Raw genomic sequence first — 19497 nt, 5'->3', positions numbered from 1 at the left:
AGCTTTTTTCTACTGAAGTTGAGCAGCTGCTCCCTTATGCCATTAAAACACCACAGAACTAGGGAGAAAATACCTTTTAAATCAAGAATTTCATAGGCACAAAGAAGTGACTCTGGAAGCTAAACAAGAATGTCTCAGTTAAAAATTGTATTTATTGCTGCAGCTGCTTGTTAATGAGTTTCTTCCCGACAAATCTGGCTAAAAAGGATATTGTAAAACAAACTCCAATGGTTTGGCAGTTGATTGATTATTAACAGTATTTATTGTACATGTCACAAATGGCACTGTGGAAGCCTAGGTCCTCTAGCATCATATTAAACTACACAATCACTTCCCTAATCTATATTTGCTGCTTTGATTTTCTAATGCCATCAATTAAATTTCTCTTTGTTTTCTAATACCTCTTTAGGACAGCTGGAGAGAAACCAGTTGCTCATGGGAGAGAATTTGTTGTACTCTTTTTTTTTTTTTTTTTTTTTTTAAGAAACTCACTATGCATGTCAAGATCTTTAATTTCTTTAAAAAACAAAACTGATGCACTTGATAGAATAGTCTTTTTCTGCAATATTTTTGCTAATTGAGACACTGCTCAAGTGCCACAAATATGAGTGTTACAAACAAGTTGCTCTATTTTGAAGACAACTAATTTGTTTTCATTGACTATGCTGACTATACTGCATCACGGCAAATCATTTTGAGGAAGCAAATTACAGATATTACAAATTAATTACAAATTAAATTATTAATTACAAATACCATGGGTTGTTTCGTTTTAAAAAAAACGAAACAAAACACATAGGCCACCACAATTACAGTAAAACTTCAGCCTGTTTACGATTTGTTTTTCCTCCACAAGTAAGGAGATGAAGATCGACAGAAGAATCAACAGGAGCTGAACATATTGCACAGTCAAAATGCAGAAGCCAACCTGCTGGCTCTAGGAAGAATTCAAGCTACGGCAATGAAAGTAAATGGCACTTATCAGTCAGATTTGGCTTGGCTGGGTCTCGTTCTGCTGTGCTCTTCCCTCCGTGGCTTCGGGGGACGCCTGCAGCGGAGTTTTCCCTCCTAGGGCTGCGCGGTGAAGGCGCCGCAGTTTGTGACCCCGTGGGGCTTGCGCCGGGGGGACCCTCTCTGTAGGCGGTAGGAGGGCTGCACCAGAGGGGTCTCTGGCAGCGAGACGTGGTAGAAATTCGGTAAGCGAATGTCATACCTAAAGCCCTTCCCCATGTGCACTCTGTCGTTCAGGGCGTACAGTTTGTCGGCGATGTCGCTCCCAATTAAAATTGAGAAGAGGCGGGAGATGAAGCGGTGCTTAGCAAACAGCAGATACAGCTTCTTCCTCCTCCAGGCCACGTATCGACAATCTGTCTCTGCTGTAAGTGTCACCTATAGGACAAGAGAGTTAAAATTAGCTGGGTTACGAGGCAGGGAGATGGCCACTGCTCTGAAATCAGCCCCTCCCTCTCAGGAGGGACATGGGCTACGTCACCTCGCATCTTTGCACCCACTGCAATTACAGCCATTTAATACATTTAACTCTGCCAGGCCTAGGGTATGCCACAGATGAGTGAGAAGAGTGACTGGGAATGGATGGAAAGGCTGTGTCTTGTTGGCTCAGCATGGCTGTACCCACACTGAGCGGCAGCCCCAGCCAGGACACAGGCTGACATCTCACCCGGATCGGCTCTGTGCTCCTTACCCTGCTCTCAGCAGCCCCAGCTGGAATGGCAGGTCTAAAGAAAGCTCTTGATGAATGCCATCTGCCCTTGTGACACCAGGCATCAGATCCCACAGAGGGAGGCAGGAGCCAGCGTGTCAGCTGAGTGACAGCAGTGGGATCAGCAGGGACAGCCCAGATGGACACTGTGTCCCAAGCTGCTCCCCCCATCACAAGCTCCACCATAGGCAGGCTTCTCCCCAGTCCGTGCCTTTTGTGCACCAGTTTCCACCCACCTCCTGCTAACATGGTGTCTCAGGGCTGGATTTTAGCACAGCCAGAGAATGCAAACAGAGTGCCTTCCACATTAGCTTTAAGCAAAACCCAGTTTGTTGCAATGACAAGAGGCAAAAAGAAAGAAGATACAAAGAGGCAACCGCCCCAGTGAGTAAGGAAAACTTCCCTCCTCAAATTAATGGAATGCAGCTTGTTTGTGTAATTTTACAAACAAAATCCACAACTAAATGGAGTTTACAGATTACTACTTGCACAGTTTTCTGTACCATTCAAACAACACCTCTGCTCTTACCTGGAAAATTCCCTCTTCCGTGGGCCTCAGTGAATCCCATTCAGGAGAATCCAGAAATTGAAGGGGAAAAATATAATGCAGAAACTCTCCATCAACTGTCACTCTGATCCTACCGAGATAAGATGTGTTAATTTATTAGTACTACTGCACAGCAGCAACAACTGCAACAAAATGTGTTATTTCTGCTATGTAAGGTGTTTAACTATAGATTTGATAGCATGAAAAAGCAATCACTGGCCACCAATATCCTAATAACAGTTTTCGAACACAGCTGGACCAGAGCAGTTGAAAAACAATACAAGACTATCTCCCCAGGCCTTAGTCATGTCACACTATCCTCTCTGGGGCAAATCCATGCAGTGACAGGTAAGCTTTGTCATGAAAAGGCTGGTGTGCACTGGAGAGGTGAAAGACCTCCAGAATTACACAGCCACAGGACTGTCTCTGGAACCAAGAGAACAGCATGGAGGTATGGGATGTCTGTGTGAATGCTGTGGCCTTCTGCAGATGCCAAAGAAAAGTTTTCTTTCAACTTCCTAAACCATATTTAAATTTGAAGGCACACAAGCAGGAAACATACAATTGAACCTCACAAACCAAAATAAAAAAAACCCAAAACACAAGCTGTAGGAGTCCTCTTTTTGCATCTGCTCTGCACTGAGATTAATGCTTCTTAGAATAATGCAAGAAACAGCCCTATTATGCATGAAGGAGTGTAGCAGGAATTCTCTGCACAATTACTAAATGGTTGGGCACACACAAAGATGTACACACCTCTCCTTCAATACGACTATGACCAAAAGCAATCTCCACACAGCACTTTCTAGAAAGCTCCCAAGCATGGAGCTAGCCATCTAAAATCCATACTGTCCCTTACAGGCAGTCCTAAATCAGATGAGTTTCAAGCTGCCTACAGATCCCATCTGTCCATGCAGCAGGCTGTCAAAATGCACCTACCAAGTGTCTTACCAAACTCAGACAGATCACGGCCACCATCTCTGAGTATCCCAGCTACTCTTGTGGTGGTTCAGTACGGGATACCACTTTGTGTACAGTACAAAAGCCAGTATTTCCCCTCAGGAAAGCATCAGCAAGGTTACCAGAGGGGTCTCCAGTAAGCAGGGAGTACAAGCAGGTAGATTTACAACCTCAGGGCCTAAGGGCCACAGTGTACAGTAACTGCAGACTCAGCTCTGCAAATCTTGATAGGACTCGACTGTGTCCCCTTGTAATCAAAGGCCACTTCTAAGTCTTTTCCTCTGCCTTACTTTCTCCCTTATCCCCTTCCCTAGAAACCAACCAAACACAATCTGTATCAAAGTCAAGATCTCTATTAAACTGAGTTTATCCCAGAATATTCAGTTTCATAACTACCTTTTAGTTCTGTTTCAGATGATACTAGCAGCGAAAAATAAGAAAGGTGCTGTGCTCATCAGCTAGGCAGTAGCTAGACAGCAAACCACAGCTTCAAGACTGAAGCACACACTGTTTCCTTTTATCTGCCTAATCTGTAAAGTGCTATGATACAGTGGTCTGGGAGGGAAATATTAAAAACTCTATTCTTTAAGCTATTAAAGATTTTGTACTCAGTGTTTTTACGCTGCCCTAGACAAGTGTATTTAGCCTATTAATATTTATATTACTTGCATTAATATTTAATCTATTGTACTGGAAAATGAACAAACAATACACAAATTAGGCTTTTTTTTTTTTTTTTTTTGCTTTCATTTTCAGGAAAGGGTGGGAAGAGATATTTGCAGTCAGTCTGAACAAACTGATACAAACCTGCCTGACACAAGCAGGGACAGTTTATCAATAGGTGTTTTGCCCTGCATGGCATAACAGTGCTCCTTCTCCAGGGTAACCACTTCTGCATCACAGCACAAGACAATCTTCCTGTAGACAGTCAGGGAAATTCCCAGAGGTTGGAAGAGAGCACTGTAGAGTTCCTGGAATTCTCTGTCAAAGGAAACACTCCGAACTTGGTAGGTAACGTAAATGAACTGGACAAAGCATATGGCGAACAGTATGAAATTCCAGGAGAATATATCTGCTGCACAGACATCCAGCCAAGCCCAAACAGAAGAGCAGAGAAAGCCCAATCCAAGCAAGCTGAAGACATAGAGAAGCCCAAAGAATCCACTTCCACCCATGAAGCCCACAACAAAGAGAATACTGGCAAGGTGGTAGATAGATCCTTCTGCCTCTTGCTTCCAGGAGGTGCAGGTAGGATGTGCATATATCAGACTTTCCCAGAAACTTGCATTTTCTCCCATGGCTGGAATAATTTTTCAATTTGGCTGAATCTTGGAAACTTTTATTTATGTGACACAGCTAGTGGGGTCCTTTGCTTTTCCATTCTTGCAAACTCTGGTTAATGATCACAAAGTCAGGGTCTCTCTTGGTAGTAAAGTTGCACTTAGGATTTACAGCAACTATGAGGCTGATGGTCTCAGAAGGCAATGCTGTTTCACATGAATTCATGCGTGGTCTTGACTTTGGCCATGTCAGCTGTAGTTTCATCTGATCTGACAACGAAGAAAAGACAAATTACTTATAAGATTACTTTCATCAATTACACTCCATCAAAGCTTTTACTGTCCAAAACCACAGCCTGCATTACAATAATCCAAATCCCCTTCTAGTCCTGTGACTCCAAGATCAAACCTTAATACTCATTCAATGGAAGATCATATTTCTGTATCTATGATCCCTGTAGCAATTTTCAAATCACTACTAAATCCACATAAACCTGTGCTTTGCATCCACATCCTGTGACAAATCATTCCACAGCCTGACTCCTGAGAATGTAATCACATTGGTTGGTCCTGAACCTGCCATGGGTGAGTCTCAATGCTTCACCTTGGTCTTCAACCAGAAGAGACACTGAACTCTCTCCCTTATTCATCTCCTTCATGTCACTCTGGATTTCTGTCAAACCACTCTCCTTTCTCACCTTTGACTTCCTGATGCCATTAATGAGTTCAGCAAAGCTGCTCTGGCCCTGGAGACAACAAACTATATCCCCAAATGCCATAAAAGAAACCCAAGTATCACTGGGAATAAAATATAAGAAACAGCTTTCTGTGTCCCTCTTTTAGAGTAAAAGTACATGCTTCAATGTGAAATTTAACTTAGTAGAAACTGCAAAGCCTGAGTCTATCAGTAGTGTAATCAGAACCGAAACACATCAAAGTCTTTAAATGTCTGGTTCTTTTCCTGCTAACCAGTCAGATTTTGGTAGCTTCCCTGCTACCTAGATTATTATATAGATTCTGTAGAATATCAAAGGCAGGTCTGGGGATTCTTTGGGTTTTTTGCCTTGTTTTTTTTCCCAGAGCCACAGAAGTAAAAAGCACAGCTGATGCAGTGAAGCATTCACCATAGTTCAGCAGGGCTTTCACTGTTGTTTTTTATTGTGACAGGTCTAAGAAATTCATGAAGCAAGGCCATATCACCTCTCCTAGCTACCACAGCTTTATTCTTTTAAGTTGATTCAAACTCCAACATTAATTCCACGATTCAAAAACACTAATGCTCACTAGAGACATCAAATCTTAACCAAGGGGCAGAGTTCAGAGGAAAAGGTTAGGAGGAGAGCTCTGCCTCTCTGGTGTGGGGATGGGGAAGTCACTGACCCAGAAAAATGACAGCTGAAGAGCAAGGAACCTTTGCAACTCTTTTAAGTTGATATCCTAGTGTAGTGGAAGAGCTAGCACTGGAAGAATGAAGGTCTTTGTAGCTATGAGCTTTGCTGCTTGTCTCTTCACCCAAGTACTTTTCTCTGGTACAGGATTCCCCCTGGATGCAGGAATTAGCCTTTGGAGAACAGGAGATGAGAACTGCATCAGCTGTGAAGAAGTTACCCCGGCACGGTAAGAGTAGGTGGTACCTTCTGTGACCGAGGGATAAGACTTCTGAAGTGAAAAAATAAAATAAAGCTGGAAAATGCTGTTCCCAGCCCCTGTGCTCTGAATTCAGTCGGTATTGCCACTTCATGTTCAAAAATTGGTGGCAGAAGCTTTCTGTATGATGGTTTTGGATTTTTTTTTTTTTGAGTGACATAACAGTGGTTTGGGATTATTGTCAGTATTTCTACTCTACTGCCAATGTTTTGCTCTGAGCAGTTCTCATGAAGACCCAAATTTCTACAAAGAATTCAGAGTTTTGAATGGAACCTTGACTGAGAAGTTACGTGGGAAACTATACACATACCATAAACAACAACACTGTGTATCCATACTGTAAGCTACTTTCAATTACCAACATCTTTTTTGTCATGTCACACATTGCAATAATTCAACAAGACATTGCAACAATTTCACAAAGTTTATGTTCAATTTCCAAACAGCTTAGAGCATTCAGTCTGCCTGCACTACAGCACATAGCACTGCTGCCAAACATCTATTCATGACAAGATGGGTCAAAATAATTTTGAAAAAAGAGCCCACCACAAGGACACAGATAGAGATTCATTGTACACAAAACCAAAGCCCTGGAAAAACCATCTTGTATTTGTCCTGTTTATTTATGTCTTTCAAAAAAAAAAAAAAAAAAAAGTATGCAAAGTTCCCACCTATGTCAGTAGTGCTGCACAACATAAACTTTTATGGTACAGCAATGTGTTGCAGCATCAACCAGGCTAGAGAAGGCCTCCCTCCACCTGGGCATAAGGATGGCCAAAGGAGAGAGGCCAATGCTGGCACAGAATACAGCCTCCCCTGAGATGCATAAGGTGTGCAGGCAAAAACAAACCCTCTGGAGATGCTGACAAAGCCTGCTGCTAAATGGAGTTGGTTTCTCAGGGCTATAGTGAAGACCAGGCATGCTTGTTGCCAGTGAACTGCAGGCAGAGAGGATTCACCTATTTTAAATAAAGAAATTATTTTAAGATTCAACAGCTAAAAATTCTAGAAATTTGGGAGCTAAAAACTGCTGGTAGTTTTTCTAGGAAGTATTAAATATAGAGACACAACAGTATGTATGGGCCTAAGCATAGTTAAATTCCTAATTTTGATTGGTATTTAGGGTCAGGTAAGGCCTTTGACATTTTTCGTTACAGTTCCTGCAAGTCCAAAATTTAATAGCCTCAGGGCTTTAATTAAACCATTCACCTACTGCAAGCAAGGGGGGCATAGGGGAGAGAAAAATACTCCAAACCAAAAACCAAATAGCTGTGGTACCAAATGTGAGTCACGTTACACTGAGGACCACAAAGTGCCCACAGTATCATGGCATTACCAAGTTTGTAGGCACCCAGGGGACACAACATCCTTTCACTGAGATGCTTCAGTTCTCTGAGCTACCAGGATGGGGAATGTGCCAACTGACATGGTCTGGTTTGATGTTCTCCTTCAGCTGCTCTGTCTGTGCTGAAGAGTTACTGCTACATGTTCATCTGGAGGTGATGATCAAGCAAGCTTCAATGGGAAACTGTATTTAAATCAAGTATCTTTGATTATAAGCCTGGAGAACTGCATCTTCCCCAAGTAAGTGTTAAATACTTGCTGTTCTGTCCCTGCCTAAGGAGAAGGACTACCATGCACAGTCACAGTCTCTGCTATCATATTAAGAAAAACACAGCATATGTGTTATGCATAGAATCATGGGATCACATAATTCTTTTGGTTGGAAAAGATCTTTTAAGATCTTTTGATGGCTGGACACATGGTCTTAGAGGTCTTTTCCAACCATGACAATTTTGTGATTCTGCAGTCATCGAGTCCAACCATAAATTAACACTGTTATGTTCACCATTAAACCATGTCCATAAGTGAAGAATGAAAGAGGTCTCCTCTCAGCTCAGGAATGAGACATGCCTTGCCTACACAGGATGAATTTCTGAGATGCTTCTGACTCTTTTGCCCCACCACACATCCCACCCTCTCCAGCAGGAGCAAAATCAGTTCTGAGAATAATCAGCCCAAACCAGAGATGTGAGCAACATACAACAGCAAGGACTTTAAAACTGACAACAGCATTGCTGAAAGGACTAAGCTGTCATCAGAAATGGTTAAGATCAATGAGTTTGTTGGATTTTCAAAGCAGTAAATGGAGCATTTAGCTTACACTCTCCAAAATAAATAACCACCAGCAACTCAAAATTTCATATAAGCAGTATACTATAACAGTCAAAACAGAATGAATTTATATTGCAATTTAAATTCACATAGTATAACATTCCCCTCTCCAAATGGGCATTTTTCCCACACCCTGCAGCATTGAAAAAAAGAATTAAGAATTACATAAATTTTTAAAATTTTTTGAGAACTGGTATTTCACCCCATTTTTGCTGTGGATGACTCAAATTCCATTTTGAGAAGCTTTGAGAATTAGTCACTGCACCTGGATCATAATAATTTCTGGGGAGAAAAAAAGCCCCAAAAGCCCTGAGGCCACTAGCAGTGTACATGTTGACAGGATGGAGAGCAATAGATGCTGATGGTGTAGACAGTCTGGATGAACTTTGCTACAGGTTTGGAAGCAAAAGGGAAGGTTTGCTTTCATGTAAACAATGAGTTTATTCTGGATTTAGGCAGGATTTGTCTCACTGGTTTTAGGCCTCACAGTGTAGATTTTTAAACATGAGCTAGTGGCCACAGCCTAGTTCAGCCATCAGCAAAGCTGCTTCAGCAGCTCTGCTGGCAGCCAAATGGTCCTTCCAGCCACCAGGAAATCCTCTCAGCCTCAATGACCCCCACTTCCAGAGGGGCCGGCACTGAGCACCTTGTCTAGGATGGCAAGTTACATCTGGTCGGGCCATCACTTAGATTTTAGGAATTCAGAAAGTCAGGATACTGCCTGGTACCTAGAATAAATCTGGACGTGCTATTATTAAAGAATTGATTTACTACAATTCTATTTTTCATTCTACAGAAAGTCAGATTAAATGATCGCAATGATGCCCTCTGGATTTTTGTTTTAAATTACTTAATATAAAAAAATTGCATATATCTAGACAGTTATGTAGCTGGTCTTCCTAACGAAATCTAGAAGCCTATCTCAGATACCAAGTAAGCAGCTACTTTGGACAAGAGAAAACACTGAAGACAGGTATATTATTCCTTACATAGACCTTCCAGAAGAAACTTTCATCCACGTGAAGCCAGCATCCCTTCCATGTAATATTTCCCAAAGAATGGAATAAGGAAAGCACGAGCCAAAATGAGTCACTCGAGGCACCCTCATAGGAGCAAGGAAGATGGACTTGTACTCCCTTGAGTTGAGGAAGGCATTCTTTGTCTCACTGATGTCTCATCATTATGTCTCATCTCCTGGACCAGTGCTCTGAGTACAGAGTGGTCACTTGGTAGGTAAAGCATCTCAGCCCTTAAGAAAATCCACCAAACCACACCCAAATCAGCCCTTCTGGTACACCCTGGGCTGCACAGGCTGCCACGGCCAAACTCCTGTGAAGCCATACCTTCTCAGAGAGCAATCCTTCAGGGAATGCTGAGAGCTGCAAAACAAGCAGCTGGGACACATCCAACCATCAGTAGTGCTTCAGCACCTTCAGGGCAGCTCTGAGAAATAACCACCAGCCAAAGAGGTCTTTTTAGCACCCAAAACCTTACTCGGGTCAGGCAGAATTTAGGCTTCCAGGTTCAATTTTGTTCAAGCAAGAATTCTCCCTTCAGTCAGCTGCTGCCTGACCCTGGAGACAGCCCAACATCATCTCTACGTTTAGACCACCAACACCATGAGGCTGGTGCCTGCTTGTCCTCCTTGCCAGGCTGGGCCTGACTCTGGTCTCCCTGCTGCACTGGATGCAGAAATCTCTTTTCCAAACCAGAACATTTTAGCAGGATCCTTTTCATGGGACTTCCAAGTAATTGGGCTCGCTAGCCTGCAGCTGGGAAGAGCTGATTCGACCTACAATTTGCCCAAACCCCTACTAATTTTTAAGAAGTAGAAAAAAGTGGGGCAGGGGCATCAAGAAAGAAAGAAAACCCACAGCAATACAGAATAGTTTAAGGTTCATTAGAATCACTACATACAGTAAAATTGCTATTATTTAGTCTTTAAATATTTAAAGAGCAGCTTACTATACACAGCTTACAGATGAGATTGCTCATTTATCACTGTAAAATAAACAATGCAATCCCCCACGGTTGCAAAGCCAATCTTGAACATGCTATTTTATCATCTATCACAATGTCTGTTATAAAAAAAAAAAAATTAAAAATTACAATTTTTCTTCCAATTTGAGTCAGAACTGAGGAACCATATGAACATGTGTTACTCCTGGCACACTAAGAAGAATAATCCCCTTCCTCCTTTTTTTAAGGTCTTTTGCTCCTAGAAAACATGAATATGGAAGGATAGTCAGACATTTTTTAAACTGTGGGTTGCCAGCACTTCAGTAAATTTGATCAAGGCTCTTGTATATAGAGCAGCATTGGCCAAATAATGCTGGTTTCTGTTTTATTGTGTTTTATAATCAAAACTGTAAAGTGAAACACAAGTTCAAGCTTTTCTACAGTTCAACTTTTAAATTAATAACAGATAAAGCAGCTACAATGCATACCTCACAAATGCTTCAGAATTGCATTAAGGAACTACATCCGAATCCTGCAGAACTCAGCTGAAATGAGTTTGCTGGATGTAGGAATGCCTTTGGACAGGAATGTATTCCCACGAAACCAACCACCTGATGTGAACTTTGTTTCTCAAGAAAGAGAAGAACACAGAGACCTGGCTCATCACACTACCCCTGCACATACAACTGGATTACAGAAAAGTAGTGCCACGAACCCTGTGTTCAAACAAATAAAGAGCACTCAGAGTCATGAAACACCACACTTAGGTACCTTATGAGCTGTAAGGCAGAATGAAAGGCAGTGAAAGGCAGCAAAGATGCCAAATTTTTTATCTTTACAGGAGCATTTGGGTACAGCTCTAGTGTCTGCTTCAATGGAACAAAGCAGTGCCAGGCAGTAGCATACAAATAGCAATGGTTTAACAGCACTTTCATTAGTTTTCTTTGAGAGACAGAACATTCTTTTTTTCATCACATAATACAATCACAAACCTATGCTTTGTTCACCATACAATACTTGGCATGTGTTTAAGCAACAGATGCATGTCCAATTACAGGTACTGTATCACCTGGAGACACTTGATCAGAGTCTGTTTTTGCAAGGCAGTGGAACACACTAAAATGAGAAAATAAAATCTCATCTCATTAATAAAATGATAAGTGTAGCTTCATCTAATGACTTTTTTTGAATCCTTCATAAACTTTCTGTTCTCAGCTTTCATCAAAACAGGTTTTCCTGCCACAAACTTTGCCTACACAATATACCTGTATCACATTTCTTTGTTTCAATATCTCTTCTTCTTCCTACAGGACTTGCAGTGTACTTGATATTCTGCAGGCAAGGCACTTCTTAAAAACTTGACATTTTAAACTCCTTTATTTTTTGGCACCACTCAGAACTTTGTGGAAAGCCCAAACAGCAACAGTTCGGCAGTGCTAGGTTATTGGTTGGACTTGATGATATTAAAGGTCTTTCCACTGATTCTATGTGGAAACCATTTATTCTTTTGCTGTGGTCAGTGAAGAAATTGTTACTTGCAAGTATACAATCATATTCCTGTTAACCAAAAGAGTGGCAAGAAGCCTTAGTAGTGGAAGCCAGATTTCATCATTTGTAACACTACCAGGCAGTGCATGATTCAATACTACAAGAGATCAGCTACAGAAAATGTTTGCCCATAAAGTGATTGACACCCTAAACACACACAAAGCTTTACAGAACAGCTGAAGAAAATGTGGTAAATTATCACAGTTTGGAAAAATATGCTTGGAAAAAAAAAAGTATTATAGTCTGAGGGAAAGAAATGTTTTGTACAATTCGTTGCATCTTTGGAAAGAAACAACTACAAATGGAAAAACGGATCTTAATTTCAGGGTTCATCTGCTCTTACCATTTGTCGAGAGGGAAAAGGAAGAATCAAGTAAGGGCAGCCTATAAAGCAAACACCTGGGCAGCAGGAGAAAACCGAACTGGTTTTGTGAGAGCACGCAAGAGACTCCTCGGAGTCGGCTCAAAGTGAGCGGGATGCAGCTGCACCCGAAAACCAGAAACCCCACTTTCCTCAGACATAAACCCTAAACCCGAGACATGCAACGAATCTCCCTTCAAGCAGCCCCCTCGGGAAGTGAAGAACAGAGCTGTGTGCCCCGTTTCTTTAGAAAAGGCACACCGTAAAGATCTCCAACTTCTCGCCGAGGCTGAACCGGGACGTTCCGGTCACAGCCGGCACCGGCGGGGTGGGCACCGCAGAGACCGCTCCGACCCGGGCCCGGCGCTACTTACTCCCCTTCCCACACCGCCCATGCCCCGCCGAACCCCCGGGACGACCACCCCACCCCCCCGACGGCCAGCCCCGAGGCGGGTGTCCCCTATGGAGTCTGGCGGGGCGGGACGCGACCCCGGCCGCCCCTCTCTTCCCAGCCCCAGGCAGACGGGGACAATGGTCCGCCCGCTGCCTGACTGGACAGCGCCGGCGGGGGCGGGAGCAGGAAGCGCCGGGGACTCAGCCCGCCCCGGCACGGCTCGGTTCGGCCCCCGCCCTGCTTTGCCCGCGCTCCTTACCTGCCCGCGCCCTCGGAAAAGTTTGCCGGGCACCGCGCCCGGACGGGACGGGCTCAGGTTCAGCCGCTCTTCGCCGCTCCCACCGCCGCCGGTCCCACGTCCCGCCGCGGCCACCGAGCCGCCGCTGTGACTAAAATAGGCAGAAGCCGGCGGGAGGCTGCGGGCGGCGCCAGCGCCGGGGATGGCACCGAGCGACCGCACCGCGCAGGCGCCTCCCGCCCGCCCCGGGGGGCTGCGGGCGGCGGGGCAGTGGGGCCACCCCGGGCGAGCCAGGGACAGCTGAGACGGCGAGAGCTGCCGTCCGTCCCGTCCTGTCCTGTCCCGTCCTGGTGCGCTCCTCCGCCTCCCCCGTCCCCGGCAGCCGGTCCCGCCGGAGGGCTCCCGGCCGCCCGCTCTGCCGGTGGGCGCCGGAGGAGTCGAAGGGGCGGGCGGGGGCAGCAGGAGGCGGTGCCGGCGGCTGCGGAGCCCTCCGGGGCGGCAGTGGCCGTGGAGGTTCCGCCGTTCAATTTGTGCCCGCTGAACCGGTTGTGGCTGAAGCCCCGGGGTTGGCCGCAAACCCCACCGCCTTTCAGACGCTCAGGGGCAAGCGTCTCTTTCGGCATTGCTGCCTCGGGGAGCATTGCCTGGAACAAAATGCAATTTTCTGCTCTTTTTCAGCAAGTCGCCCGAGCAGCATGTTCCTTCGGAAGGAAAACTTACGCCTTCAGGGTTGTCCTTATTACCTGACTAGTGCACCTATTTACACACAATCTTCAGTTACTTCATTTCAGAAGTGTGTGCCTTACCACAAATAAAGTTAGAAGAATTGGTGTAGTGTCAATACATAGCATGCTGGAGCACTTCAGTTTGGACTTGGTGGTTTCAAAATTTTTTTCCAACCAAAAAACTTCCATAGTTCTATTAACCATGCGGTTTTTCTGGCGATCATTTTTTTGTCTCGGGGAGAGAGAATATATTGCTTGAAGGAGAACGACTTAGAAGTTGTAAATATGCAAAAAATCACAGCTTATTAAGTGCATAGCTTGTCTCACTAGAGAAACTATTTTTCAGTAACTGTAGCGTGAGCAATAATATCTTTTAAACAGAAAGCCTGTACACACTCTTGGGTACTTGCCAGTGGCCAGATCTAAGATTCCATGGTGGGCCAATGCTCATCATGCAGCGAGCGATGCACTGATGTGAACTTCTCCAGAAGTAAAAGGATAGAGCAACTTATCATGCTCTAGATAGAAGGATTAAGGTCCTTCTTAACACATCTGTGAACTTACTTTCCCAAGTGATTTATTTTTCCCTTCCCTTCCCTTCCCTTCCCTTCCCTTCCCTTCCCTTCCCTTCCCTTCCCTTCCCTTCCCTTCCCTTCCCTTCCCTTCCCTTCCCTTCCCTTCCCTTCCCTTCCCTTCCCTTCCCTTCCCTTCCCTTCCCTTCCCTTCCCTTCCCTTCCCTTCCCTTCCCTTCCCTTCCCTTCCCTTCCCTTCCCTTCCCTTTCACTTCCTTTCTCTTCCCTTTCTCTTCCCTTCCCTTGCTCTTCCTTTCTCTTCCTTTCCCTTATTTACCAGGGAGGAAAGAACATGAGCTTTTGAAAAATTGGTTCTCCTAAAAGTTGAGAAATCAAATGGCCAGAACAGTTTGGTACAAAGCTATCCTGAGTTACACATATTAAAAACTTAATAATCAGATTGCAGTATACTTATTTTTATTATATTTGAGAGATAAAATTATTTTTATAAATCTTATCAAGTATGTATAAGGCTCTTGTAGTTAAATATTTGAAGATCTTTGCAGTGTAGCTCCAACTACCTTTCACATATGCTTTGTATATGATATTTTACAACTTGATTAATTTTAGCAGTATTATTTGAGGAATTGCTATACTGGCAAACTTGAGGCACTCCTGAGTTGCTTTTATTGTTATTGCTCTCCTTTGTACTAGGGTGGACTTGAAAGCACCCAACCACTTACTCAGATTCACTCCTGTTGCATGAGGCATGAATTTACCCATTATATTTACTCTTCATTTGGATGTTAGCAAAAAATATGAGGAAATACATAATAAAAGGCTTGCTAAAGTTTCTTATTTGGTATACTTGTCTACTGAGATTACATTATTCTAATAAACCACTATTAGATCAATTATGTTTTCATGGCATACCTGGATTTTCATTTATTTATTTATTTATTTTAAGTTTTACTTAGTTGGAAGCAACTATCAGGACATCATAATTCTCTACAGATACAGATCACCAAGGCAGCAAGGGATAGTTCTACTATAGTAATTTTTACTTTGGTTCCATCAACTCCACATCAAATATTCTCTAATGCTGTAAGGCTAAGGCTACAAATGACCTCCTCAATCTAGCTTTGAAAACTGGGCCTGAATGAGAGATCCAAGGGAGGCAATAATAAAATGTCTAAGCCACAGAACACTGAGGAAAGGCTGGCACTGCCCAGAGTGCTTTGAACCAACCACTTGAGTGATCAGACTACTCTTTCATATATTTAAAACTGCTTCGGCATTTCTATCAAATTACTATTTTCTAAAGGTCAAATAATACAATAATGTAAAACCAAATTATAGGCAATATTATTCTTTGCGTCAGAGTGGCAAGAAATAAAGGTTGGACTTAAAGGTAGGCGTTCAAGAGAGCCTGCAGCAAGACTCAGAAATCCAATATCAGACCTGAAAAGCTTTAGGAGACTTTGTGATCCTTGGTCCAGGGAGAGGCTCTGCTGTGGCCGATGCTTTGTGCAGGGGGTGAGAATGCAGTGGCTGAGGAGCCAGCAAGGGCCAGCTGGGAAAGGGCAGCAAAAAGTCCAAGATTTGTTCAAGTTGGGCTGCATAGGAACCTGAACACCTGACCTGGTGTCTCCTGGCCAGTCCCACTGTTCAGCCATGAAACTGGACCACGTAAGTTTCTGACTCTCCTCATACTCATTAGATTTATGGGAGTAGCTTAGATGCCTCTACATCTGGGCACAGTCTATCCAGCAAGAAGTCTGACAGCTCAAAAAAACGTGCAGCTTGCCTTGCTGTCAGCTGTTTGGCAGTCCTGCCTTCAAACACCACTCAAGTTGTTGGTGAAGTCAGGGCAGGGTTACCTGAGCAGGCACCCAGAAGTCCTGACACTGGACCTTCCCTTGGACCTTCTGGCAATTTCCCCCAAACAGAGGAACAAAGAAGCTCAGTGTAGGATTTCACTGTGTAGAAAACAGCCCCATCTATTTCCTCAATAACTGCTTGAGGAGGGACTTACAAGATCAGATGGTTGCCTTCTCTCTCTGAAGTCATGGTGGGTTTTACATCATGCTGTACTCTGGAAGAAGTTATCAATAACTGTGTTTAAGGGGGAGATTTTTTATACTTTCTGAGACTTTTAAAATGCTTAATAAATCTCTACTCTATTTTTCTTTCCTTGCATTGTCCTTGTCAATAAAAATAAGTTATGAAGCAGGAGGACATCATAGCAGGTGACACATGATTAATTACCTATTTAAGAAGCAATGTGCTTTTCGTCCATGAACGTAATATTGTACCTCCTAGGTATCTGCAAGAGAATTCTTGTGCAGGAGCTCATAGTCATTTTGGAAAGGGAATTAAACTCTTTATGTACTTTGAAAAGGTTTTAGCAGAGTTTTATATATCTGAGGTCTCCCATAAAAACCCCTCCTCCCTTTATTTGTGGGTACCAACTGAAGTAAGCAGAAACAGGATCGCATTCATGCAGTGAAGTATTTTTTATTGCTAAATCTCACAAGTGAGACATCAACCAACTCATAACACAATATAATTCTCTAGCTCAGATCATATGCAGTCTGCGGAACTGAGCAGAATTCAAATTAGAAACCTTTTTTAAAATGCCATTCAATTAATACCATTTGCTGTCAGGTACAGATATAATAGTTTTAATTTAGGCAAAAGGCTTTTTTAAATGCATCAGTCAAATAAAATGCTAAATAGTACATTTAAGTTCTTTACATTTTCATTTTTAAAGGCTTTCAGATAATAGACTTGGAATTGAGTATGCTCAGCTGCAGTTAAGGTGGAGAACTGTAGCTGCTTCTCTACCCAGGTTTCCATGAGCCAGGGTGTGAGGGAGAAGAGTTCCCTCACCAAGAGAAGTCACACCCTGAAGCAGCCAAACCACAGAGGAGGAGACTTCTCCTTTGGAAACGAGCTCTTCCCAGCCTGAGCTCATTTCAGACTCTGTTGACCTCTAAGGTTTGAACCTTGCACACAGTTCAGTTGTTGCTGAATACAGGAACAGAGAAAGGTCCAAGATTTCTACAGTCCAAGAAGGTGTAAGGTGTAAAAACCATGGAGGTTGAAAGGCCAGTGCTTAAGGACACTCAGTGTGGGAGAGAAAAGACCTGCATTTTCCCAGGGCTCTTTCCACTTTGCAGATAAATACAGCTTAACGCCAAGTACAGAAACCTTGAAACTATCAGTAAAGCTGGACTGTGTTCCAAAACCACTGTCCCATGGCATCTCTGCCTTGCTAGGTACACCTTGCTGATGCTGAGTATGTTCAAGTGTTCAGAAGCCAGCAAATACAGCATGTTTAATGCTTGTATGGAAAAAAAAAAAAAAAAAGATATACAGATTTGAATTGTTCTAGACCTCCAGTGGCCTAGATGTGTGTTTTAACCATGAGACTGTTAGGTAAAAGTGGGCTGCATGTACAGGGGAGAGATGTGGCTGAGTCCTGACTCTGAGAGACAAGGTGTTTCACCAGGCTGACATCTGCATCACTGCAAAGCTGTGGTTCATCCCATCCCTCACGTAAGGTGTCTGCTAAGGAGTAAGGATAAAGCTAAAAAAACAGAGTGTAAATCTAAAAGCTCTTCAAACCATTATGTAACTTTGTAAGACATCAACTGTGAAAATGAAAAGGTTATGTTATAGTCAGGCAAATAAAGCAGATGCTTTCCATCACAAATGTTTAAAGAATCTTCAGGGGTGGAGGTGGCTTCTGATAACAGCATGGAAAACTTGCTCTTGCTGAAGTTCTGAGTTGTCATCGACCTCCTAGTAGGTGTTGTTAGAAAAAGGAAGGAAACCTGTAATTTCTAGCCGAAGCTGTTGTGTCAAATATCTTAGTAGTTATATAATGTTTTTGATAGCTTTTAGCTTTGTACTTCTTATTTTCAATGTACTCTCACTGCTCATTTTGCATTTTCACCATCTTCCAGCTCTCGCTTCATCTCTTCCCAGAAGCCTTCTGTCTCAGTCCATACCAATCAAGCTATTTTCACAAGCATTATAATTAAGAATAGATAAAGATCTTTTAATTAATTATTATCTTTGCTTAGAAAGATACAGATGATCAGATGTGCTGGTCAGTGTAGGAAGTCTGTTTGGCTGGGGAAGCTCATCTTCTTGTTAAAAACATTAGAAGCATTGCTGTTTCCCAGATTCTGCACATACCTGGAGTATGAAAAAGTGAAGTGCACCCGAAGTACAGAAAAAATAATTACAACTACCTCTTCTTGCATATAGTATCACTTGTTCAGTTCTAGTCTTATCTGCTGAGGTTGTATCATTAAATTGAAGGGCTGAATTTCACCATGCATATCATAATTCTGTTTTGAGTTGTGGTTACCAATACAAAAGGGACTTTAACCCTGTAAAAACAAGTTCCTGGTATTACTAACTGTATCCATCACAATCACTGTTCTTGCATTTTTCTTCAGATATAAAACTTTGCAAAGAGAGTCACAGATAGCAAGGACGTAGTTATATTTAATTCAAAGGTATAAAAATAGGAAATAGATTCTTTCAAGCATCCACTTTATTATGCTGCTAATGAAATATAAAATGTATATAATAAAAATAAATATTCTTGAAATTGCTTCCTAATGAATCACTGAGACAATGTGCCTATTCAGTTGTGTCAATGATTAATTATATTCTTGCCTCCTTCCTGGAATACAAATGCTTTTATTAAAGCAATCCAAAGTCAGTAAGACAACAGACTCATTCTTATAATCATTCACTGAGCTGTGGGTTGATGGAGTATTCCTTTCAGCATTTTTAGAGTGTATGTGAACAGCTGCAAGTGGCTGTGCCATAAATGAAAGTTTGTGTCACCTTAAGCAGAATAAATGGAAGACACTCTATTCATCCAGTCGGAGCTTATCACTGCACAGACATTAAATACTAATATTATCTGGAGCACTGTGATAAATGCAAAGCATACTGTGCCAGTTACTGGCGTCATCAGATGGGAGACTTTATACAACATTCTGATGCACAGAGGTGAATTATTCCAGAATATTGAACATTTCATTAGTTCTCAGCTTCGAGACATGGCTTTAAAAGTGTCCAGCCCCACAAAAAAAAATAATTATCACTGAATGCAATACTTACAAATATGCATTTATGAAATTCAGCAACTGCTGCTACTAAAGAGGCTCAGAGATCTTGTCTAGGTGTCATCATTTCTGCAAGTCTGAAAAGCAGTTGCTTATTTGCATAATGGCATTCACATAATTGTTTAAAGACTAGGATTGAATTAATGAAAGTGGTCAAGGGCACAGAAAAATGCTTTTGCACTGTTAAATAAACTGTTAAATAAATAGATCTTGGGCTTAAGTATTCCTTTTTGGCTTCCTACCACAAGACATACAGAAAATCTTGACTACCACCTGCC

General features: G+C 42.6%; 2 protein-coding genes across 5 annotated transcripts in view; both read right to left on the bottom strand.

The window, feature by feature from the left end:
* The window catches only part of POPDC1 (popeye domain cAMP effector 1), a 42040-nt gene extending 40694 nt beyond the window's left edge, over nt 1–1346 (bottom strand). Inside the window, exon 1 of the mRNA XM_071741248.1 lies at nt 1214–1346. The gene's annotated coding sequence lies outside the window, so the exon portion shown is untranslated. The remainder of the gene's footprint in view (nt 1–1213) is intronic.
* Nucleotides 133–13249, bottom strand: POPDC3 (popeye domain cAMP effector 3). 4 transcript variants are annotated; one of them, XM_071741252.1, is made up of 5 exons: nt 12851–13249; nt 11281–11404; nt 4035–4777; nt 2250–2358; nt 133–1389 (listed from the first exon to the last, which is right to left on the bottom strand). In XM_071741252.1, exons 3-5 carry the CDS (start codon nt 4523–4525, stop codon nt 1069–1071), a joined length of 921 nt encoding a protein of 306 aa, XP_071597353.1. In that variant the 5' UTR covers nt 4526–4777; nt 11281–11404; nt 12851–13249; the 3' UTR covers nt 133–1068. The 4 variants fall into 4 exon arrangements, with proteins under 4 accessions (XP_071597353.1, XP_071597354.1, XP_071597351.1 ...); XM_071741253.1 differs by having other exon boundaries at nt 4035–4772; XM_071741250.1 differs by lacking the exon at nt 11281–11404.
* Between the last annotated feature and the right edge of the window lie 6248 nt (nt 13250–19497).

Source organism: Heliangelus exortis, chromosome 3 (assembly GCF_036169615.1).
Source record: "Heliangelus exortis chromosome 3, bHelExo1.hap1, whole genome shotgun sequence".
Taxonomy (NCBI): domain Eukaryota; kingdom Metazoa; phylum Chordata; class Aves; order Apodiformes; family Trochilidae; genus Heliangelus; species Heliangelus exortis.
This window is presented reverse-complemented; position numbering and strand designations above follow the sequence as displayed.